The sequence below is a fragment of the Suncus etruscus genome, chromosome 15, assembly GCF_024139225.1.
Source record: "Suncus etruscus isolate mSunEtr1 chromosome 15, mSunEtr1.pri.cur, whole genome shotgun sequence".
Classification (NCBI taxonomy): domain Eukaryota; kingdom Metazoa; phylum Chordata; class Mammalia; order Eulipotyphla; family Soricidae; genus Suncus; species Suncus etruscus.
This window is the reverse complement of record NC_064862.1, coordinates 13,479,319-13,505,539: the sequence shown is the minus strand read 5'-3', so window position 1 is coordinate 13,505,539 and position 26,221 is coordinate 13,479,319. Positions and strand designations below refer to the sequence as shown.

The 26,221-nt window shown below is 35.8% G+C and overlaps 1 protein-coding gene across 1 annotated transcript in view; it reads right to left on the bottom strand.

The window, feature by feature from the left end:
• The window catches only part of UTRN (utrophin), a 576,171-nt gene that overhangs the window by 304,636 nt on the left and 245,314 nt on the right, over nt 1–26,221 (bottom strand). The window contains 9 exon segments of the mRNA XM_049789386.1: nt 1,182–1,257; nt 4,739–4,888; nt 6,757–6,892; nt 12,989–13,164; nt 14,212–14,362; nt 18,340–18,512; nt 19,810–20,001; nt 23,776–23,913; nt 24,474–24,635. Coding sequence (XP_049645343.1) covers nt 1,182–1,257; nt 4,739–4,888; nt 6,757–6,892; nt 12,989–13,164; nt 14,212–14,362; nt 18,340–18,512; nt 19,810–20,001; nt 23,776–23,913; nt 24,474–24,635 — 1,354 coding nt within the window.

Genomic DNA, 26,221 nt, shown 5'->3' with positions numbered 1-26,221 from the left:
AGTATGAAGAGGCTCAGGGGAACATATATGATACTGAAGGTAAAATACTCAAGTCATCCCATAATAGTTGGAAATGATCACTCTGGACAAGAATTGGGTGATTAAAAAAAAAGAGAGAGAATTGGCTCCAGCGTGGTGGCGCTAGAAGTAAGGTGTCTGCCTTGCCAATGCTAGCCTAGGTCGATCCCCCAGCGTCCCTTATGGTCCCCCAAGCCAGGCGTGACTTCTGAGAGCATAGCCAGGAGTAACCCCTGAGCATCATCGGGTGTGGCCTAAAAACCATAAAAAAATAAAGTCAAAACTTTATGGGGCCGGCAAGGTGGCACTAGAGGTAAGGTGTCTGCCTTGCAAGCTCTAGCCAAGGAAAGACCGCAGTTTGATCCCCCGGCGTCCCACATGGTCCCTCCAAGCCAGGGGCAATTTCTGAGCGCTTGGCCAGGAGTAATCCCTGAGCATCAAATGGATGTGGCCGAAAAAAAACAAAAAAAACAAACAAAAAAAGAATTGGGTGATAAAAGAAGATACCTCTTTAGTTGCAAAACAATGCTGCAAACCACAGTGTCTAAAAGAAAAATAATGAAAACAGAGAGAGTGAGTGAGAGAGAGAGTGAGAGAGAGTGAGAGAGAGAGAGAGACAGAGACAGAGAGAGAGAGAGAGAGAGAGAGAGAGAGAGAGAGAGAGAGAGAGAGAGAGAGAGAGAGAGAGATGAAAAAAGTCTGCCACAGAGCACAGAGTTAGGCAAGAGGGAAAATGTGGACTTTGGAGGTGGGAAATGTGCACTGATGTGATGAGCTGTACATTGTATGTCTGTACAATCATGAACAACTTTGTAACTGTGACTCATGGTAATTCAATTAATGAATTTAGTTATGAATTTTAAAAACATAAAATGGAAAAAAGTAAAATTGGAAAAACCAAAACCAGGCTAGCAGAATCTGAGGAACCACCTTACCAGCTGTACCATCTCTCTGTCCCCCTACAATGGGGTTATTGCAGTACCATACATATTTGGTAGCTAGAAAGCCAGTTAAACACAAACTCACAAGATTTGAGACACATGGCATGTTCCTTTCATATAACTAAATATAATCCAAATTGCATTGTCATAGATGATGCTCACAAATATAATTTGTTGTAAGTTTATCAGTGAAATTTTGTAAAGGAATAAACTATATCTTACCAACAGCTCTTGTCTGAGAAACCGAATGGGGTGCTTGGACGCGTTCCTTCAATACAATAGGCACTTCTCTGAACAGCTGAAACACCAGGTCAAGTAGAAAAATAAAGAACACTACATAAGTGAACAATATTATAACCCTAAAAAGGTGTCATTCTAGATAATATCTTTGCCTTTTCTCTTACCCTCAATGTCTAACTTTCTGTTCTGACATCACATCTTTTCTCAGTATTGGTTGGGGTCTTCCTCACTGATGTTGCCATCAAGAATGCCATTCAATGTTTAGCTGCTCTAGTCCTTTACAGAATGTGATGCTATCACTCCCTATCTTCTACACTTTCTGAACCAGAAGCAAACCTGACTGCATTCCCGTCTCTTTGACTTGGCTCCTAATTGTCTTTCAACTCTTTATTCTTTATTAGTCCATCTAATACCAACATTATACAATGAAGATTCTCTGCTCATCTTATCCTTTATTCTGGCTTCTCTCACTAGGTTCTAGTTGATTCATTTTTCATAGAAAATGTTCAGAGGTTAAATATTCCCAATAAACATATTTTAAATTCAGTCCTTTCAGTAAACTCAAGGAGTCATGTCCAAATCCAAATTAATTACCTATCTGTCTCAAATCCCCTTCACAGTTTTTTCTAATAACTTTAACTCATTATTTCTTTATTCATCTTTATTTTCTTTATCCATCTCTGTTATAACTACAGTGACCTTTCAAAATGTAACTTTCTCCTGTCTAAGATCTACTAAGATCTTACATTGACTTGAACCATCATCCAGAAAGACTATAAATCTGGGGAAAATAGTTGATTAGTCTCCTAGTACCTGGTCTCTGCAAACAACTCTCATATTTACAATTCATTTTAAGCTACTTCCAGAACTCAAATCTATTGTCTCCCTTAAGCAATTTCACTGGCTGCTTCTCCTTAAAATTCTTTCTTCCGCATTCATCTGGCCAAAACCTCATATATCCTTATAAATTAGCTAAGATGTAATCACCTACTTCACAAAACTCTTCTTGGTTACCTCTCAAAGCCCTAAATGGAGTTATATACCACCTGTAAATACTTATTTTTATAATTACTTTTCTCTTATTATAAGATCCTTGGGTTAGAAACATTCTCAAACTCTTTATTCTGAATATTTTAAAAAAAAAGTCATAGTATAAAATAAGGGCACACTAAAAAAATCTTTTGACTGAATGAAGATATAAATGAGTGAATGAATGAATGAATGAATAAGATACCCAAAGTTAGTATTTTTCAAAGCATATTTGTTAATAATTCACTCTAGTGTTGGACATTCATCATTCACAGAGTAAAATCTCTGTGAAGTCCTGTGATAAGAAAGTTTTGTGGGCCCGGAGAGATAGCACAGCAGCGTTTGCCTTGCAAGCAGCCGATCCAGGACCAAAGGTGGTTGGTTCGAATCCGGTGTCCCATATGGTCCCCCGTGCCTGCCAGGAGCTATTTCTGAGCAGACAGCCAGGAGTAACCCCTGAGCAACGCCGGGTGTGGCCCAAAAACCAAAGGAAAAAAAAAAAAGAAAGAAATTTTTGTATTTTTTCTAACATAGTATTCCAAAAGTGACCATAACTACTATTTAATCTACACGATACCCCCTGACACTCCTGATATGAAGTATAATATGCATTGTTGTTGCACATAAACAGGCTGAGTCTGTCAGGTATGACCTAGCATCAAAATGTCCAAAAATCATGAAAATTAAAATGGAGAGCTGATAAAGTAAGAGAGGAAACAGGAATGTCAAAATATTTGGAACCTATGAAGCTACTGCGGTAATAACTTTCACCTTCATTCCAAATTAAAGTAAACCATGTGGGTTCTTGCTTAAAGGAATTACTTGATCTGGATTATATTAAAACAAGTTACTTTGGATGCTTTGTTGGAAACAAATCAAAATGTATAAAGAACAATGAAGGAAGCAAGGACACTAATGAGAACAAGAAAGTCATTGTAGTGATCAAAAGAGACTGATATATCGATATATGTTAATGTCAATGTGGATTGAAAGAAACTGTCAAACTGATGAAATCTTTTAAATCTAAATAAACCTAATAGAACTCAACAGTGACCAATTTCCATTTATTCAATAACTACAACTATTTAAATTTTCTTATATATCTAGCCATCCTAGCTGTTTTGTTTGTTTGGTTGGTTGGATTGTTTTAGGTCACACCTGGTGGCACTCAGGGATTTCTCCTGGCTCTGCACTCAGAAATAACTCCTGGCAGGCTCGAAGGCCCATATAGAATGGCCAGGAATAGAACCCACATCTATCCCGGGTCATCCGTGCACAAGGCAAACTTCCTATTGCTGTGCTATCTCTCAGGCCCCATCCTAATTTCTTTTTTCAAAGGAGAAATTTATAATAGCAACTAAAAGAATGATTGAGATACAGCTCACATATCAAATTATAAATTGTCTCCCAGATTTTGAGTCTAAATAATAAAGAAAATGTCATTATAAGCAATAAAGGAAGATAAATACAGAGATGAATATTAGAGATGTGAGTAGAAAGGGAAGCAGAGAGTTAACATATGCATGTTTAGTCTATGGAAAGATTCATGCCAGAGAGACTGTGATTGAATGATCAGTAATGGTGACTCATGAAAACAAATGATCAATAAACTATATGTATCTTTGTTAAGGGGTGATTGCAACCCTTTTGGGGAGAGAGAAAAGGAAAGCAGATGACTGACACTAGGATCCATTCAAAACCAACACCAGAAAAATAAGCATTTAATATCCAAGATAAACCCAATATTCTGTAATGGTGTAAGCACCACGCCAAAAGAACACAGAAGTTTATGGTTTTCTCTACCCTCAGGTATTTCACCTGAAAAGTCTTTCTTTAAAATGTATGTTTTTATGACAGAAAACAAAGAAGCTTTATGAGCATTAGTAGTTAATTACTACAGATGGATATTCCTAGAAGTAAAACATCTAGAGAGCATTATACTTAGTGAAATAAGTCAGAGTGAGAAAGAGAAACACCATCTGGTTTCATTCTGATGTGATTGATAAACCAAATAAAAAAATAAACTAAATTTAAAAAAACAATATTTTACATTAGACGATACAAAAAAGGAAGAAAGAGGTGGAGGGCAGTAAATCAGAGCAGAGGGGACAAATATATGGTGAAGAATAGAAATGAATACTTAGGGGCCGGAGCAGTGGCGCAAGTAGTAAGGCATCTGCCTTGCCCACGCTAGCCTAGAAAGGAACTCGGTTCAATCCTCTGGCGTCCCATATGGTTTCCCAAGCCAGGAGCAATTTCTGAGTCCATAGCCAGGAATAATCCCTGAGCATCACCAGTGTGCCCCCCCCCCAAAAAAAAGAAAGAAATGGACACATAATGTAGTATATACAATTGTTGATTTTTAATGATGCACACCTGAAAATTATATTATATAAAGTTTTTGTAATGCTACTCAAAAAATTCAGAAAAAGTAAAGCAGTTATGTGATCCCACTTCTGAAGCAAATCAATAAACCTAAAAAATGTATCACTGTAATTCCCAAAGCATACCTTATTCCATGTTGTATTTACAGTTCTTAAGCTTTCTGAAATTTTCTCTCTTTCATGTAAACTCAGACTTTTATCTGAAAGCATTTCCAATTCAGTTCTATTCAACCATTTGAGCTTTTCATCTAGTATGTCCATCTGCTGACTTAAGTCCTAAAGGAGTGAAAGAAGGATGTTATAGAAGAATATCATACTAATGGAACTTCAAGAACTTAGTATTTTTCTTCTCTATCACAAGAAAAAAACTGTGGATATATGTGGGAATGGTTATTACTTAGATTTATAATTATTTTACAGTTTATTCCAGTATCAAATCATAAAATTTAATATGTGATATTAATAAAAGGCTAATGTCAAGTGTATATGTTATTTTTTAAAAGAAAGCAATACAATTTAGGCAAATTGTCTTACATGTGATTTGTATTTACTAAATAGAAAATATTTTATATGCTAAATTGAAAACATTATGAAGCCCAAACTTGGGGCCAACTCAATAGTCCAGTGGGTAAGGCTCTTCTCGCTTTGCACATAGTCAACATGGATTTAATCCATATCACTGCATATAGACTGCTGAGACCTGCATGAAGTGATCCCTGAGCACAGAACAGGGAATAAGTCTTGAGAACAGCAGAGGTGGCATGAAATTAAGCAAAGAAACAAATAAAAAGTAAAAGAAGCTTAATTTTATGTTAACAGACTGCTACATAAGGGGTCAAACACATACCTTCAGAGTACATCTCTGTACACCTCTGTTTTTTCCCCTGGCCTGTTCACCTTACTCTTAGCAATGGCATATATGACACATTACAAATTTAACATTTTATGCTTATATAATGGTAATGAAATCTGTACTAAAGAAGAGAAAGAAAAATAGTGAATTGGGTAAAGGAATCACTTATCGAGTGTCAAGTACAAGACTTTTGAGTACACGATTATGTTCAGAAGTTTTCATATCAGATTTTTGAGCACTAATGTACAGATGTCATTATATCAGTCCATACACATATAATCTACCTATTATTTGGTGTCCATTGCTATTTCAATTTCAAAAAGAACAGAAGTATTTTGTACTACACAGGGGAGAGGGGTGTCTGGCCATATTTGGTGGTGCTCTGGGATTAGTCCTAGCAATACTTTATTTTTCTTAATTATTAAAAGTTTTTCCAAAATGCTTCAATTATACTCTGTAGACAAATCTCACCAAATTAATGGATATTCTTTTATGTATGAACAGTTTATAATAAAAATGCAAGCATATTATTATATTCTGTAATATTTAATTTAAGACCTAAAAATAAAAATATTAATTATACTTGAATTACTAAGACTTTTATATGCATTTTTTATATCTACAGCAATAAGCAATTCTTTGTGTTGGTTATATATCAATAGAGAACACTCCAGGAACACAACTATGATACAAAGCCCAGAAACGGCAACTGTGGTGATATATTATGTGAGTCCATCAGTCTTTTCTGCAGAACCCAATTTTTGAGATACAACAGAAAAAGCATCTTCCAAATTTTAAAACAAAAACATATTTCACATTGCTATTATATCCTAAAATGATAAAAAAAATTGTTTGAAATTTCCTTAAAAATTCATCGAAGAGGGGCCAGAGAGATAGCATTAAGTTAGGGCATTTGCCTTGCATGCAAAAGGATGGTGGTTTAATTCCCGGCATCCCATATGGTCCCCCAAGCCTGCCAGGGGTGATTTCTGAGCATAGAGACAGGAGGAACCCCTTAAGCGCTGCTGGGTGTGACCCAAAAGTCAAAACAAAAACAAATCATCGAAGATGACAATGATCCGTTGCTTTTATGTAAGTAAAATTTATTTTCACAAGACCAAATTTTAGTCTTTCCTTTAAAAAATAATTTCATCTTTTCAATTCAACACATTTACAACAAAGCAGAAAATTACTGTCCCTTTTCTTCTCTGGTCATGAGTGTCTTATTTTTAGTGTCAATGTTCATGCATCGAAAATCATTGGCAACTATAAAGATAAATAAACTACTTACTGTTAACTCTTGAAGGTTTTTTTCCAATTCAGTCATTGATTTCTTCTGCACAGCATTCTCAGCCTTTGTTAGCCAACAGATTACCTCATTTAGTCTTCTTCTATATTCAGTCACCTCTTTACTCTCACCTTTTAGCCTAGAGGAGTATATTATTTTTAAAAAAAATCACTAAAATAAAAAAGTATTCAATTAGACAGAGTATATATTTGTTTTAGATACCCTGAATAAATATACCAAAAAGAAGAAATTCCTAATAATTATTTGAATGCAGTTTCAAAATGTCTTTGTAGTGTCACATCTATTCTACAGTATTAAAAATTATTAGACTTCTTCCTTACGTGAATTCAAAATTTAACTACTAAAGAGTGTTAACTACCTTCAAAATGAGAAATTAAATAGAAATGTAATGTATTTCTTCAAACTAGACAGCACAGTACAGTGGAATGAACTTTAAAATATCATTATCTAGAACAATAAGGAAAAACACATCATTCTCTTTGAGAATTTCATGGAGACAGAAAGCTGCTGTTGTTGTTTCTTCACACTGAATAGCAATTATTACTCTTCTTATTCATAGAAGAGAACATGAATAAGGCAAGAAGCCGCAGACTAGACACTGTCAGTATTACAGAAAACAAGAAAAATAGAAACTTGGCTCATCCAAATAAGTATTAAATTTGAAGATAATTCTGAATTAGGAAAAAAGATCAAGGGAGAAACAAAGGTTGTTAAATTCTTAAGAAAGCAAAGTCATATAGATACAAAAAAAGGACTGCCTTAATGATATTTATAATTTTATAGGAATAATTTTATATCATCTGACAGAAGTAGTTGATTACATCTCATATGATATATTTTTAAGAAATACAAAATAGACCATGTATTTTTAAGAAAAGGTTTGAAAACAATTTAGAGCTTAGTGGTGATATTTTTAGAGCTACTGCTATTATTTGCTGGTTTCAAAATAGAATGCAATTTTTAGTCAATTTTATCATAGGATGTCTAATAATTTATATATTTTTCTGTTTGTGACTGTATCACAAAAATCTTCACCAAATTAACATGATGTCAACATGTTATACAACATTTGTGTATACAAATGTACATTTGTATATCTGCATGCATATGTTATGGTAATAAATGCTTAAATACTTGAGCTTTTGAAAGAAGAAATAGAGATGGCCAAAAGGCACATGAAAAAATGCTCCACATTACTAATCATCAGGAATATGCAAATGAAAACAACAATGAGGTACCATCTCACACCATAGAGACTTGCACATATCACAAAGAACAAGAACAACCACTGCTGGTGTGGATATAGGGAGAAAGAGACTCTCATTCACTGCTGTTGGGAATGCTGTCTAGTCCAATCTTTCTGGAATACAATATAAATATTCTTCAAAAAAAATAGATATTGAACTTCCTTATGATCCAGTGATACCATTTCTGGGAATATACTAAAGGGGTAAAAGCAAACAAACAAACAAAAACACATTACAAAAATGACTTCTGCACTCCTATGTTCATCACAGAACTATTTACAATAGCCAGAATCTGGAACCAATTCAGATACCTGACAAGAGATGAGTGGCTAAAGAAACAGTGGTATATCTACATAATGGAATACTATGCAGCTGTTAAAAATTGAAGCCATGAATTTTGCTTATACATAGATGGACATGGGAGTATTATGCTCAGTGAAATGAGTCAGAGAGAGAGGAATGAACACAGAATAATCAAAGAATAAACACAAAGAGGAATAAACACAGAATAATCAATGGGAATTAAGGTAAATAAAAGACAGTATGAGGATGATATCCAGAGGCAATAGAGATGAAATCAGGAGGACCATTCCATAATAGGGAGCTTGCCTCAAAGAGCAGAGAGTGCAGTGAGAGTACAGAAGGTCTAATATAAAAAGGGCATTCACGGCACATCTAAGTGTGTGTGTGTGTGTGTGTGTGTGTGTGTGTGTGTGTGTGTGTGTGTGTGTGTGTGTTTTGGAGCCACGCCGACAGCACTCAAGGGTTATTCCTTGCTCTGTGCTAAAATTTACTCCTGGCTGTTTCAGGGGACCATTTGATATGCCCGGGACCAGGGTCGACCACATGCAAAGCAAATGCCCTACCCATTGTGCTATTGCTCTGGTCCGTGACATATTTTTTAATTTAATTTTTGAGTTCCTTAGTGTTAAAGACAAAGTCTCATATGTATCAGTTTTTATAGTGACAAAGTTTTTTGGAGTGGCAAAATTTGGCAATAACATGCATCGAAGATAAATTCTAGATTAACTAGAAGAACTATATATTTGAATGATCAGGGCATGTGCCTTTCACAAGCACACTCAAAACTTCATGCCATTTCCTTCAGAAGACATCACATTTCTCATTTGGGGGGAACAGGCAACTGTTCATAGGGCATTTTGGTCTTCCAGAGTTTGTGTGGCATAGCACCTGAGAGATTAAGAAAGCACCACTGTCAGATTATACCTTGTTTGATCCAAACCAAAGATCATTTCTGGTCCTTTGTATCTTTTTGTTTACAATGTGATTTCACCCAAAACAAAGATCATCCCTGGTTCCTATTTGCTTAAAACTTGTTTTCATACCAAAACAGAGATTGTCTTTCTTGTAAACCTGGGTGGTACTGGCTCAGGATTGCCTGAGCTATCTGCCCTTACTATGTCCTTACTGTGTCACCTAGGGGTCGTCTCTGTACTCAGCTGGCCAATGGCCTCCTGGGCTGACCACCTAGTCCAGGAAACCCAGATCCCCCCCATGCCAAACTGGTCTTCAGGGCCAGGTTTGGCAACTGGGCTCTTGGGGGAGGGAGGAGGTGGGAAACTCCTCCCGTATTCATACTGGACCCCCGCAGCAGTGTCTTTTCTTACTAATACTCGTTTTTATAACTGTGCGGGCACATTTGCTTTTTAAGCATTATCTAAAAATGTTCTTCATTCTACATGGTTCCCAGGAAAGGAAACGGAATACCAAAGATTTGGATGATAACACTCAAATAGATCTTTAAAGTCAGTCTTTATGGACGTGACTTTCCATACTGACTCCAAGCCATAATCACAAACAATTCATATATATGTATTGTATATAGCCCCTGTCATGTATTGCCTCTCCCCTACCCCTGTGTCTCCTCTATCCCCTCATTTTTCAATCCTGATCCATTATCTTCCCCTAATTTAACCCTCTTTACTCTCAGTTCCTAACTCAGTAGGCACCAAGACTGACCTCCTGCCCCAACAGACCACCTTCCAGCTCCTCAGTGAAAGACACCCTCTGAGTCCCCGTTCTCATGCCTCGACAAAGAACTACAGCCAGCACTCCTGCTGACTCATGCTTGATGGCCCCTCTCACCCCCACCAAATCAGACTGTTGCACAATACAGGAATTGGTTTCAGCAAAACGCCCAGCTCAAAGACACTATATGGTCTCATAATGCAGCAAAGCATCTCTCAAACTCAATTCCAAGGCCTGTGAATCGAAAAGTACCTTGGCTTTTACTCCCCACAAGAATATATCAAAAGACTTAATTGGGATTCTTATATTGCCTATGGAAGCTCAATACCTGTATAACAATACATCTTAAGATGTGTACTTCTAAATATACAAGTAGCCTCCTCCACCGCTTGATTTATTCGAATACCTTTTCTTTTTAACTCAGTTTTATTTATTTGCTTTATTTTAATATATACACTTTTTCTCTATCCTTACCATTTTTGGTGCTGCTTGGTACAAAAAGCCTTGACTGGGATAAGAGCTCAGAACAAAACCAGACGACAGAGACTGTGTGTGCAGCCTGTCATCCTTACCCACAATAGCACGAGCAACACAGTATTACACCATACGTTTTTGTATGGGCACAGTAAAAAAAAAGGGGGGGGGAACAAAGACACAGAAACAAGATCTCTAGGGATAAGAACTCACTTTTTATAGCAGAAGGGTGCCTCCCATCCTGAACATGTGTCATGTGGATACAACCAGTCCCCAGGAGATTGGACAGTGTTAGTCCAATCTGAAACCCCAGATCCCCGACGTAGAAATGATACAGCTCCAGGCAACACCACCAGGAACTAAGCTCCATTGGGAGATTTATAACACTACTCTGGCACCAACTTGTGCCAGTTTTGATATGAAAATGAGGAAAGGAAAACTTGACCTAAGACTAGGCTGTCCTATCACATCACCTAACACTAAATGGAAATCAGAAGAGCTATCAACCTTTGAACTGTGAAAAATTAGAGCACCAACAACAGAAAACTGACTTTGTCAACTGTGACTGAACAGAGCCTACCTTGGAATTAATAAGGAAAACCCTATGTGTCCAGGACACATAAAAAACAACAACGACAACAAGATGTCTTAGTGCAGAGGTCCAACTTGGACAACAGAGACTGAGCAGAACCTTTAGACTCATAATATCCTAGGCTTCGGCTTATGGACTGAACAAAAACAGGGAGCAAGTGTTACAGAAGACTGAACACAACAACTATGGATAGGAACCTCTAGAACCTAGAGACTCTATCCCAGACCCTGACCTATAACCTGCACAAATACCAAGATCGCTAGCTACAATGGCTTGATTTTCTCACACACGACCGAGAGGAAACTTTCCTGGCATCAAAAAAAAGCCTTTGGGATGTGGTAATGAGTATATATGAAGCCAGGGGTTGATCCCATGATGGTATGCTTCAAGGATGGAAAAACCCTGAATCTCTTAGGCCACGGGAATTCCATTTCTTCCCCAATGCTTACTGTGCCTATGCAAAAAAAAAAAAAAAAAAAAAAGTGGGGGGGAACGCCAAACCCTACCACTCCAGCACCCATACTTTTTCTTGTTTTGTTTTGATTTGTTAGTTTTTGACTTTATTTTCCTTCTCTTATTTCTCTTCCACTTTTCTCTTTCTTTTTCACGCCTGTGGTTATTATTTAGAGATTTATTTTTATTTGCCGGGTCCATTTTCTTTCTTTTTTCTTCCATTTTTCTTTCTTTTTTTCAATCTCTCTTCTTTCTTTTTTTGGTAGTTGTCACCAAATTTTTTTCTCCCCTTTTTCTTATCCTTTTTATCTCCAATGATGGTGGAATGGATGCTCAATCTATAACAAGCTGTACAGAAGAGACCAGTTGCACTAGCATACTGAGGGGTAGAGGAGGGAGATATGGGATGCATACTGGGAACAGGGGTGGAGGGAGGACAGCACTGGTGGTAGGAATGCCCCTCATTCATTGTCACTATGTACCATAAATGATGCAGTGAAAGATTTGTAATGCACTTTGGTCACAATAAAAATTAAAAAAAAAAAAAGACAATTCTGGCAGGCTGCTCAGTTTTGATATAAAAGATTGCCAGACTACACATGTATTTCACCCTCAATCTAGTCTGGATTATTTTGTGCAGCGACTCTGCTTCAGACCCACCTGGGGTTGGAGATATGCCACATGGGGTAAGTTTATACACCACCTCTAACTCTGATAATAACACAATTTCCCTTCTCCTGCCCTCAATAACTAGAATAAAAATAAATTTAGAGGACACCTAGAAAGGTCTTATTGAACAATAATTAAATGGCTAATGGTTGTTTATATTATTTCAAGTTCCTGGCACATATCACAAAAGAGAAATCTGAGACTGGCTCAAAGGACTGAGTACATGGTTTGGTGTGGGTACAGCATAGAGTGGTCCTACAAAGATAGCATGGTAAGCCTAAGTACTGAGCCCTTGAGCTGTCCTGGTTGTAGCCAAAAATAAAACTGAAAGTAAACTAAGAATAATAAAGGCCTTTTTCACATGTGTGACATTTGAGTAGGAAAAAAAGTTAAGGTCCAATGGTCTAAAAGTACATAGCTTGGTTGGAGTGATAATATAGTGGGTAGGGTAACTGTCTTGCATAGGGTCAACATGGGTTCAATTCCAGTACCATGTATAATATCCTGTGAATGGAGTGATCCCTGAGAATCAATAGTGGTCAACCGTGAGCACAACCAAGTGTGACAACCCCCCTCAGCCCTCCAAAATAACAATCAATCAAGACATGGCAGCAGAAGTGAGTAAAACACCAATTATGGTATTCCATGATGAAAGAACTCTGTCCAACTGTTTATAAAAAGAACTTAAAATTTTCAGTATGAAAAACCTTTTAACTTTGGTGTTTAAATAAAATTAATAAAATGTCCTGCCAAAAAGATCTTACCCAACCCTCATGTTATGACTAATCACCTGGGCCTCCTATCCTTCACATTAGAAACAATGGTCGTCCAACGTAGGTTTAAGTCCTTTAGCTTGTCTTTCAAGAAGCTTCCATCTGTGGGGGAGAGCTTCTGGATAATTCCATCTCCCATTCTATTTAGTGCTGCAAAACTTGGCTGGTGACTGCTGATTCCCTCCTCAAGTTCCTGTTAAGAGATCAATGACATCCCTAAATCAAAAGTGTTCAGATATAGCTAATCCACCCAAGAACCAGGTAGTAAGAAATGCAAGGCACAGGAAGAATATTTCAAGTTTCCAGAAAAGGCATTTTAAGACACCTCAATTACATTACTACAAACACATGAAATGAAATCTATTTTTTTTAAACTTGATTGAGTGATGGATTGATTAGTTTTGGGGCCACACCTGACAGCGCTCAGGGGCTACTCCTGGCTCTGCACTCAGAAATCACCCTGGCAGGCTCGGGGGACCATATAGGATGCTGGGAATCGAATTGGGGGTCTGTCCTGGGTTAGCCATGTGCAAGGAAAATGCTCTACCACTGTACCATCTCTTTGGCCCGAAAATGAAATCTATTTTTAACCTAACCTCCTCTCATGAATGTCATCAAAGAAAAACCAGTGAAAGAGGACAGACTAATAGTAAAAAGTAAATAACAGCTGTTTACATTGTTCGATTAAAGAAAACTGTTTAGCTTCTTCCAGACATAATCCAAAGAGTCTCTTAAGGAAACTATCGACCCTCATATACTTTTCTCCCTATTAAATTATTAGAAAACCTCAAGGCACATTTTACTGAGTCTTACTTCTCTGCTCTGTAACTTTTTAAGAAATCAATTTAAAAATGTATATCTTTAAGGGAAATTGAAGCACTACACGTAACTCCAAAGATAATTAAAGGTAATAACAAGCTATAATAAAAGCATAGATTGTCTACATAAAATATATTTTTAACATTTAATAAGTAGAAATTATAGTTGGATTTGATGATGTTTAAAGCTGATCATTATGAGAACTGATTTAGCTACCTTTATAGATTCCCAAGATCAAATTAGACTTACATGAGCACCTGCCTGATATAACTCAAAAATAATTTCCTCTTATGATAATTACCAATGTTACAAAGAAAATAATATCTAAAATTATTAAGGTACAAGACTAAGGGTCTAGAGAGACAGTACAGCAGGTAGGGAGCTTGTCTTGTATATTGCCAACCCAGGTTCAATCACTCACCTGCTGATGTCTCCTGGCTTTCTCTATGTCCAGGCCACCATCTGGATCAGAGGACTCAGCCAGTAACTCCTCAGCATCTGTGACCCACTGGATGAGATCATTAAAATCACAGTGGAATTGTCTGCATTCTTCCACTGCCCTATCAAAATACCTAGCAGAAAAAAAAAATAAAATGAATAAAATAAAATAAAACAACTTTTCAAACTTGCCAGGACTGTTAGAAGCAATTTTTCAGAGAAAAGTAATTCAAGTTTCAAAACTGAAAGTCATAAACAAGTGAATCCACAACTCACAGTTCCACATCTTTAGTTTGCATAGTGGATCAAGCTAATAATGACTCTTAAGTAACAAATTCAGACCCAGAGCAGAACATCCATCTCCCTCAACCATCCTGTCTACTCGATCTCACACACTGGATAGTATTTGCACTAAGACAAACATCTTATACTTGAAAAACAATGACTGATTAACTACCAGCATATTACCCCAAACAACATTATAAATTTGGCATTTCCAACTGCACAAAATTTTAAGTGTGATTATTTATTGTATTTTCTTAGGAATAAATTTATGGTACTTGACTTCTACAATACTTGGTTCTAATTTTAAGCAAAATCTCAAAGGTTGAAATAGTCAATCACTTCAAAATTTATTTTCACTCTATTATCTGTGTCCTCTATATACCCAAGTTCAATGTTGAATACCTAAATTATTTGTTTTGCTTTGAACCACACCTAGCAAGCAATGCTTATGGTTTTCTTAGGGCTTACTTCATTCAAGGATCACTGCTAGTGGTGCTGAAGGTACCAGATGGTAAGCTAAGGATTGAATGCTGGTTGATAAGCTGTGCAAAGCAAGTGCCTTATCCACTGTATTACCTTTCCAGTTCCAATCCCTAATTTTTAATTATTTTTCTTTCTTTTTTTTTTTTTTTTTTTGGTTTTTGGACTATCTCCAGCTCAGGGATTGCTTCTAGTTCTGAACTTAGGGATCTTTTTTGGCAAGCTCAGGGACCATATGAGGTGCCAAGGATTGAAAATGGGTTGTCCAGTGGTGTTTGCCCTGCAAACAGCCGATCCAGGACCAAAGGTGGTTGGTTCGAATCCCGGTGTCCCATATGGTCCCCCGTGCCCGCCAGGAGCTAATTCTGAGCAGACAGCCAGGAGTAACCCCTGAGCACCGCCGGGTGTGGCCCAAAAACCTAAAAAAAAAAAAAAAAAAAAAAAAAAAGAAAATGGGTTGTCCATGTGCAAGACAAGCACCCTACCTGGTCATGGTACTATCTGGCTAGCCCTTCAAATTCCTAAACTTTCAAATTGAGGGTATCTGAAAATAATCCTTTAGGGAGGCAATTATAGTTATTTGAGATCACAAGGGTGAGGCCAAAACCATCTACCATAGAATCAGTGTCTTAAAAAGAAAAAGACATACCAGGTTCACTTGCATGTTCTTTCTCTTTCTTTCTCTATCCCTATATTTCTCTCACACATGTACACACATGTACAGATTCACCCTAGATCTCACTATGTGTGTACATATATGCATATATTTATACATGTGTATATGTGCAAGAACTCAGAAGAGAAGTCATTAAAGGCACAACAAGAAGGCAGCTATTACAACGCTGTGATATGCCTCTTCAGAAACTAACTCCCCTCCCTGGAACATCAATCTTGGACTTCTAGCTCCAGAATATAAAGAAAATTAATAGGGTCAGAGTGACAATATAGCATGTAGGGTGCTTTGCTTGCATACAGCCAAACTGGGTTCGATTATCAATATTGAGCCCCATTATGGTGATCTCCCTGAGCACAGAGCTGGGAGTAAAACCTGAACATATTGGGGTATGGCCCCAAAAAAGGAAGGTAGAAAGAAGGGAGGGAAGAGAAAGGCAGTCCAATACCTACCCTGATGGAGAGCCCAGAGTTCCACCCAGTCTACATCAGCTTCCATTCAAATTGCAATAGCCAATACATGACCAATTTCAGAGAGAAATTGCAACCTTACTGAACCTGGTAGGCTCAAAATGCCATGGTGTTTAATAATCTGAGTTATACATTGTGGAAGTGCACATCTGCACAGGCTGCCCCACAATATTTCCAAAGTTCATAGTACTGAGTGCCAAGGAGGGAAACTGAATATTCGATGGGAAAGTTGTGTAGAAACCAACTATGCTCAATTTGCAAAAACAATAACATAGACGTCTCAACTAACACCTAACAGCTCAGCAAATCTCTGGAAAATAACTTCATGGGATATATATTGTAGTAAGCAATGTAGAAAAAAAACTAATTCATGCCAATTAGAATATAGTAAGAAATTATTTTCTTCCTGCTAAGGAGATAGGCTAGGGGGTTGAATATTTGGGACATTGGTGTAGGGAAAGTCACATTGGTGGTTAGATTCAATTGGAATATTGAATACCTGAAATGACTGTATTATGAGCAGCTTTCTAAATTGCAGTGTTTAAGTAAAGCTTCAAATGACAAAATAAATGGGTGAAGAGATGAAGAGATAATGCAAGCAGATAAAGTGCTTGCCTTCTGTGCAGCTGAGCTAGGTTCAATCCCTGGCACCATCAGGAGTGATTCCTGAGCATAGAACCATCAGTAAAATCCAAGCACCAGTGAGTCTGGCCTGAAATCACCCCACAAAAATAAAAAATTAAAATTGGTCAAGATTGAAATATATTGTTTTTTTTCTTTTGGTTTTGGGCCATACCCAGTGATACTCAGGGGTTACTCCTGGCTCTGCACTCAGAAATCACTCCTGGCTCAAGGGACTATATGGGATGCCAGGTATCAAACTCAGGTCCATCCTGGGTCAGGTAGGCAAATGCCCTACCACTGTGTATCACTCAAGACCTATTTGATTTTTTAATAGCCCTTCAGACACTCTAGGAGAGGTATATAATAACCAATTTGTGATGAAAATCAATAATAATAAAATGTTCTTATTTTAACAAATAACTATACCTGTTAAATTAGAATTAGCCTCCACCCAATCTTTAAGTTCAATTAAGTATTTAGAAGTATTCATAAAGAAGAAAATATACAGATAATTTAAAAAATTCAGACAAAGAAAAATGTCTCAAAACATTAAAACTCTCTCTCTGACTATTTCATTATGTCAAAAAACACAAGCAGTGGACTGGAGACGGAGGCCAGCAGCAAAAACAATCTAGCTCATGTGAGTCTCAGGGTACAATCCCTGTGTACCTGGAGGTAATCTTGGTCAAGTATAATGCCTTCATGTTGCCCTGACTGTCAGTTTCACAACCAGTACATGAGCCTTGCACGCTACAACTATTTAGCTGACTTCTGGCAGGCATTACAGTGAGAAGTGACTCCAAACAAACACCACCACCAAAGGTGTAATCCCTAATAAGCACAACAATCAGGGATGTAAGTCCCAGTCCCACAACTGCAGCAATGACAACAACAACAACAATAACAACAACAAATGGAGGAAATTGAAGGCTAAAAATAAAAAACATAGTGCCTAGCTTTTGCATGTAAGTCTATCAGGCTTTCTAATGTGTCTGTGTTAACGTTTTTCTTCTAGGGTTTTATTTATCATCTTAGATCCCTTTCTACTGTATATACAACTAGAAGCAAAATCTTAATAGGTTTTATATCTACCTAGTAAAAGGACTTGTGGAAATGTAAGAGGGAAGTCATCAAAAGAGTCTGTGAAATAAGGATGATTTAAAAGTGAGTTTGGTGTTATAAAATAGATTCCAAAGGAATGGTGCTATGTTCTTCACTCAGATTAATCAAATAAGTAGTGAACTTGATCTCTCATGAAGCCTTTTTAATATTTTTCAAAGAAACTATACACTATTAAAAGTTAAAGTTACTTCATTTCATTAGTAAGCTATTAGAATATTATGATGCAGTAGGCTATATGTCATCTGATGTCTCTTTCTGTAATAAAATATACTCATTAAAATTAAGCAGTCTATACAACCATTATATTATATGGATAATATAATAATGTATAACCATTATATGGTTGTATAGATAATAATATAATAATCTCATTAAACATATTGTACATAGGATCTTTCTCATTGCTTATGATTTTATAGTCTATTAAAAATCAAATGTTAACTCAATGCCTACGTACCCTTTATGATCATTGAACAAACTATTAACTCGATCCCATTTTGCATTCAACTGAGTAAGAGAATCTCTGATCTGGATAGCTTCAGGTCCAGAAGCTTCCAGGATAACATCTGGCTGTTTTTCATGAATGACTGCAATCTGCTCTCCAAGTATGTCCAGTTGGTCTTTGATATTCTACAAATAAAGTCACACATTAATAAACCTCAGTGAAGTCATAAATAAAAGAAACCACAGATGGCCAAATATTTATACTATATAACTCATTTAACTATAATGAGACACTAGTTACTGTGAAAATTTGGGGGACCAGAAAAATAGTACAGCAGATAGGGCATTTGCTTTTTATGTGTCTGACCTGGGTTCAATTCCAGGCACCCACTATGGGCTCTGGAGCCCTGCCAGCAGTGATCCCTGTATGCAGAGCCATGGAGAAAGCCCTGAGCACAGCTAGATGTGGCAAAAAAAAAGTAAAAACCACTGAAAATTTTAGAAATATAAATGCCTTGTATTGGTTAAGCATGATAAGTATATCATTATATCCAAGTTGCAAACAGGATAACTCTCAGATATTAATTATAGTTTTACTATAAGACAAATATAAAAATTATTAAGCATTGTATAAAAGATACCTGAGATGGAACTATTTTAGCATATCGTAATATAAATAACAATAATATAATAATAGATAAGGATAATAATATTCTAACAATAATATAAATAACAAAAATTCAGGAATTTTATATAATTCCTAACTGAATTACAATGAAATTATATGAAAAGGCTTTGGTGGTATTCAATAGTAAGATCCAAATAAATTTATAATCCACGTGCCATTTTATTTGCTAACAACTGGTTAATCTGAGGTCATTACAGACATTAAAAACAATGACTTTTTCCATCAACTAACAATCAAATCTATTGTAAGATAGTTTACTTGTGTTTGATTTCAAAAATGTCTGCTATTACAAAGAATAAATAAATATGCATGTTTAAAAATTCATCCCTAAAATTCTGTAGGGCTTTAGGGCATTTGTGGGTCGAATCTATCAGTGCTCAGGGTAAACATCTTTGATGTCTGGAATTCAAAAAGGATCCGTGAGACATAAGACAAGTGCCTTCACCCTTATACAATCTCTCCAGGCCGTAAGTTTATAGTTTTATAATTGAAGTAAAATTGCATTACAACATTTTGACTTAGGTATGATGTTATAATACAGTGTGTGTGTATATATATATATATATATATAAAAAAAAAATATATATATATATATAAACTAAGGCCTGAAAGTTAAAAATTATATTTGACAAATATAGTAAAGCTTCATTATTCATACACAGTATTAGTTCCTAGGCATAAATTTTAAATTTTACCATAATATAAATGTCATGGTGACAAATTTTCCTTACTTCTACATTAATTGTGCCAACTACATGTTAAATCTACATTTAAAGGCAAAACCTGGAGATTTACCTTCAAAGAATCTTCCTGAAAAGAGAAATCTTCATAGACAATAGTGCTTAATTCTGGAGTATTAAGTGATAGTTCAACATCATCCACAGAAAATAAAACTTTGTTAATTTCAACCAGATAATCTGCGGGGAGAAGTGATGATCTCATTCCAGAACTAAGTTGGCCTGTTCTCATCTGTTGCATAGGAATTACCTATTAAAACATTAAAAATAAAGAGAAAGCAAATCTCTTAAAACATTCTCAAAATATACTTATTTTGATAAATATTGACAAAAGGACTACTTTTAGGGAAATTCAATACCATTTAAAAGACATTTTAATTATTTAAGCTTTATATTTTTACATTATAAATTTATATTTATGTTTTTTGTTTGTTTGTTGTTGTTTTTTTGTTTTTGTGCCACACCCAGTGGTGCTCAGGGATTACTCCTGGCTGTCTGCTCAGAAATAGCTCCTGGCAGGCACGGGGGACCATATGGGACACCGGGATTCGAACCAACCACCTTTGGTTCTGGATCTGCTGCTTGCAAGGCAAACGCTGCTGTGCTATCTCTCCGGGCCCAAATTTATATTTATGTATTTGCATTGTACATTTATATATGTATATTAACTGATATATAATATAATTTTATAACAAATATTAAATGAAATAAATAAATTTATAAATAAAATTTATATACATAAATTTTAATTTTACATTGTACATCTGCTACGGAGACCCTGATCAATGTCTATTCCAATTTCTTAATGTCACCTGCCATTAAACAGCATAATGAATCACTATGCTTTCAGAATCCAAGTATTCTGACTCCAAGTTAGCTACAATTAAATACTGGCTTTCTACTCCTTCCCAAAAGCAATGTGAATTAATGAAAATATTAAACTAGTGTCTTTGATTTCTTTAGATACTATAGTGAACATCTGAAAAATTATATCTTCTTGTAGATTCAGATGACAAAATTATCATTAATCCATTTTCATTGGATTAGTATTGAACTAGTGGTCCTGAACATTTATAAATAAAATCAAGACTAAAACTAGAGGGAAAAAACATGATGTTTAAGTTGAAGATCATTTGCCTCTTAGAATTTAACAGATGATAATTATCACCAACTGATGAGAGCTCTGGATAGTCAGACTAAAAGTAAGCTATAGACTACTTCACTTTATCCACAGTTAAAATTTAAAATTAAACTTTAAGTTAATATTTGTAAATGACCCAAAGAGTCGATCATACTTGACACTAGCATTAACTTTATCATCCTTATGCCACACATTCCAATTTGAGTCAGAAAATATTTCTAGATAGTTAAATAAATAAATATTCTTTTCAGATTCTAAGAGTTTGGGGGCCACACTTGGCAGTACTCAGAATTTACTCCTTACTCTGCATTCAGAAAATCACTGCTGACAGGCTCTGGGGACATTATAGGATCAAACCTAGCTTGGCTGTGTTCCAGAAAAACACCCTACCTGCTATACTTTTTCTCAGATTCTAAATTTAAATAATCCAATTTGGGGATAATCACAAAGATAGCTCACTTTTTAAGGATAAAAAGAATTCGCTGAATATTTACAGGTTAATATATTATATTCCCAAAAACTAGGGTCAAAGTGATGGTACAATAGGAAGTACACTCATCAGATACACGTTTTATCTCTGATACCATAAAGGCTCCACCATGCACCATGAAGAGTGATCCCTGAACAGATAGCCAGGAGTAAGCTCTGAGAACTAAAGAGTATGAGTGACTCCCAAACAGAACCTGCAATTATAAACTGGAAGCCCCCCCATCTACTAAACAAGGTAGCAAAGAGATCTGTTTCTCCAAGATCCTCCCCACTCCAAGAAAAGGCTCTAAGACTTTCAACTTTTTGATATGCATTTTGTAGGACTCTCAACTTTGTGGTACTTTTCTCATTAGCATCATTTATATGTCATATACCTTTTTTAATTTGCAGTCATAAATAATTAGTGAGTCACTTTTAAGCCTTAGCAAGAACTATCATGGCGGGAATCCTTCGGAGTCGCTTTAATTACATCAGCAGCAGTCATTCAGCAAAGCTGCATGTTCCAGACAACTTCAGGGTAAACTGGGTAAGTCATTAGGTAATGTAAATTGAAAGTTGCTAAGTTATTTGGGTTTTTTTTTTTTTGGTTTGTTTGTTTTTTACAATTTCATTCCTTAATTCTTTGTTTTTGGACCACACCTTGTGATGCTCAGGGATTACTCCTGGCTCAGCACTCAGCAAATACTCCTGACAGTGCTTGGAATACCATATGGAATATTGGGGATCAAACCAAGATTTGCATCATGGAACGCAAGTGTCTCACTTGCTTCACCATTACTCTGTCCCTCATTAACTCTATCTTTTTTCTATTCATGCTACAAAACCAATGTAAAATTTCCTGAACCTCTATACTCTGTGGAATCAGCAGAGCACTCAAGAAACAAGATGTCTTGGGAGAAAAACAAGTGTCTGTGAAAGGCAACCCAGACCTTCTTTAATGTGGTCCCCAAGGCCAGGAGTGATTTCTGAGCTTATTGGCAGGAATGACCACTGAGCATCATTGGGTGTGGCCCAAAAACAACAACAATAAAAACAACTAAAAGAATTCTTCCAGATGAGGCTGTGGTGACTGCACAGCGGTAGGGTGTGTCTTGTATACATTCTACCTACACACACACACACACACACACACACACACACACACACACACACACACACACACAGATATATACAAATTCATCCTAAAGTTAATTAATAACATTTTATAAAATCTCCAGAAAATAAGGATTTTTAGATCCACAAACTGAAAAACAAATATCACAAAGAAAAAGCATGGCTCGGGGCAGGAGAGATAGCACAATGGTAAGGCATTTGCCTTGCATGATGCAGACTTAGGACAGACCTCGGTTCGATCCCCAGCATTCCATACAGTCCCCCAACCCAGGAGAGATTTCTGAGCCTGCACAGAACCAGGAGTAACCCCTGAGTGCCGCGGGGTGTGGCCCAAAACAACAAAAAAAGAAAGAGAAAAAAGAAAAGATAACGCATAACCCTGTACATACATACAAAAAAAAAACTTTAAATAGCTTGTGTTAAACATAATATCACTGAAAGCTACAAATCAATCAGATATTATAAAAGCAATATTACAAGTAGTTTATATTCACATTTTATAAATAACTTGCATACAGTAAATATAGTAATGTTAAAAAATAAACTGGAAATGCCATTTAACACATTTCAAATAAGAAAATCGATATTGGAATTACTCTTCACATAGACTGCAAGTTAGGATTATCTAGAAAAAATTTTAATGTGCTTACATTCAGGCTAACCTAAAATATACTGATATTAAATTTGAAAGTAGATGGGCTCCTAAATGATTTTAATGTCCATATACAAGTGATTTTAAAATTCACAGATTCAAACAGTAAAGAGAATAATGACAAAAAATAAAAAATAATATATTATAATAAATACATATATGTATCAGGCCATAGTTAGCATATATTAATACTTCCAAAGAACAAGTTTATGTTTCTATTAAAAAGTAAAAATTTCATTTCTATTTGGACCATACTTAGAATGCAAGTAATGCTCACTGAAAGGAGAACTGGTGGTGAATGTCTTCTAGGACAGAAATAATTACTAATTTTACAAATTTAGAACTTGATTTTTTTTTCAAAATATGGTCAGAATTTTCTGATACCAAATACAGAAATGAAGGTGGAAGTGACTTCTAAAAGTCTAGCTAATACAGAAATCATAAAAAAATAGCCAACACTATCTATGTTTCTGTTTTCTTTGAGTTTTGCCCAGTCCCCAAACATAAGCTTCTCTAGTAACCTCTGTGAAAAGGAAGAACAGTTATTTTCATCTATTTGCTATAGTCATAAATATAATGCAAAACATTAGAATGCCAACAGCTAAGTCAGTGATGGAGGTAACAAATACCTTAATTTTGTTGTATCTTGTGTGCAAAAGTAATAACTGCAAACGGATCTTTTCTTTTTTACTATCCTCCATAGGCTGATGTAATATTTGTTCTCCTCTTTGAAGAACTTCCTCGATCTGGGCTCTCACCTCATCCATCTGAGAGTTTTGGGAAAAAATTATTTTAAAAAATCCATTTTATTCTGAATAATATACATAAAAATCATTTCTGGGTAGAAAATTGACTTAATATTTGAAATAGAATATCTCATAAACATAAAGAATACTATCTTAGCACATATTAAATAACCCTCAAATACTATTTTTAATCAAAAAAGTATGTATTGGGGTCAGAAAGATACTACTGTGGGGAGGGCTCTTGCCTTGCATGAAGCCAACCCAAGTTTGATTCCTGGTCCCACATAAGATCGGTACCCAGTGGCCCATCAGGAATGGTCCCTGAACGCAGAGCCAAGAGTAATCTCTGAAGACTGTGACCAAATACAAAACAAAACCAGAATGTGTCTTTTTCTATTTTCAGGTATTATGCATATCTCTTGTAAAATCTTACCTTAACCATCATCAAAAAAATCATATAGCTCTAAAAATCTATCATGCTTTGTTATCTTTAACAAACATCATTGATGTAAAAATATAAACAAAGAAAAAAAGTAAAAACACTGAGATCAGATCACAGTTTTGAAAGATCTTTAACCAACCTTTTCCTCTTCCTCACTGGGTTCCAGGCACTTCTCTACAACTGTTAGCATATTGTCTATGTCTATTTCTAACCTTTCCAAGTCATAGAAAGGTATACCCGCTTCAAAGGTTTCCACTGTGGTCAGACATTGATATGATAATGGTTCCTCGCCAATGAGTAACTGTGGAAAGAAAAGCATTATTTGAAAAGATATTCTTGGCTTTGCTTTGTCATGAATTAGAAAATTGCAGTTTTAAGAAAGGAGCCAGAGAAAATAGTACATCCACTGCACAAAAACAACCAAGTTTCATTCCCAGCATACTATATGGTCCCCCAAACCCACTAGGATTGATTCCTGAGTGCAGAGTCAGAGGTAAACACTTGGTGTGCTCCCCACCCAAAAAAAGAGAGGAAGTGAAATGTATCTAAACTGTTGGTCTATTTTTCAAAAAGTGATTAAAGAAGAATAACTGAGCTTCAGAAATAAAAGAAGGTCAAAATGCAGGAAAACAAAGTTAAATCAAGATTTTTACTGATTTTCTTTTAATTATGAATAATCAAAGTTTGTTCATAATCTATACAGTGGTTTGACCTATTATAACTAAATGTACTAGAGTAGAGCTAATAGTTTCTTCTGGAAAATAGCAGTTTCAAATACAGAGGTCCCTCAAGTTCATGTGTTAATATGTTCTGTATTTAATATGCCTGGGAGTGAACTAAATATTATTTGGCCATAAACTCATCAAATGAAAGTAGCTCTGAGCAATAACATAACAGCTGTGAGGAAGCAACAATAAAATGTTTTATTTACTACTCTGAAGATATAGGGTGAAAACAGAGAAAATGAAAAATATATATAAAAAGAGAAAGATTGGTAGCACAAACAGTTTTTACTTTTATTTTAGATAAAGATTATTATTCTCTTGTTTAAATTTATATAACACTTTAACACTTTAAAAACAGTTAAAGATATATTAGCCCTAAAATACTATCTTTTAAGCAAAAAATATAAATAAAACACAAGCTTTCTACAGTAGGTCTAAAATATGAAATTAGTTGTAATCGTTAAATGCACTGATGAAACATAAACTATAAGGTAAAGAGGGTATACTGTGTACAACTTTATAAATCATAGCTATAAAAATGGCTTTACAGTACATAGCTTGGTACTGAGTCATACTGTTTTATAGACAACTTTAACATGTGAAAGACGTCCAATTTCAGACAGGTTAGGTTATTTGTATTTTATTTATTTTGGGCGTTTTGAGTCACATCCAGATATAATCCGGGTTTATTCCTAGATCTGGGCTCAGGGCTTACTCCTAGTAGTTCCTGGTGTACCTGGGATGTCAAATTTCTGCGGTGTCAAATTTCAAATATAAATTTGTCTCATGCAAGGTCAGTGTCCTGCCCTCTGTACTATATCTTCACCTTTAGTGAAGACTAATCTCTTGTGTATTTACTTTCATATAGATTATATAAAAATATAAGGGAAATGTTCCATTCAAAAACACAGTGCAAACCAGGAACATAGAAGAAAGGTTAGGGCAGATGCTTTGCATGTATGGAACCTGGTCAAACCTCAGTATCACTGGCTGGGGGCCTGGAGATTCCAGAGGATCTCTAATGAGTCCTGGATTATCCTTGGCACCATAGGGTCAGAACATCATGCTGTCCTCAAGTAGTAGCCTTGAACTGTCCAAATCAGTGGTCAGTTTTGGATATTAAAAATAAATATATGGGACCGGCGTGGTGGCGCTAGAGGTA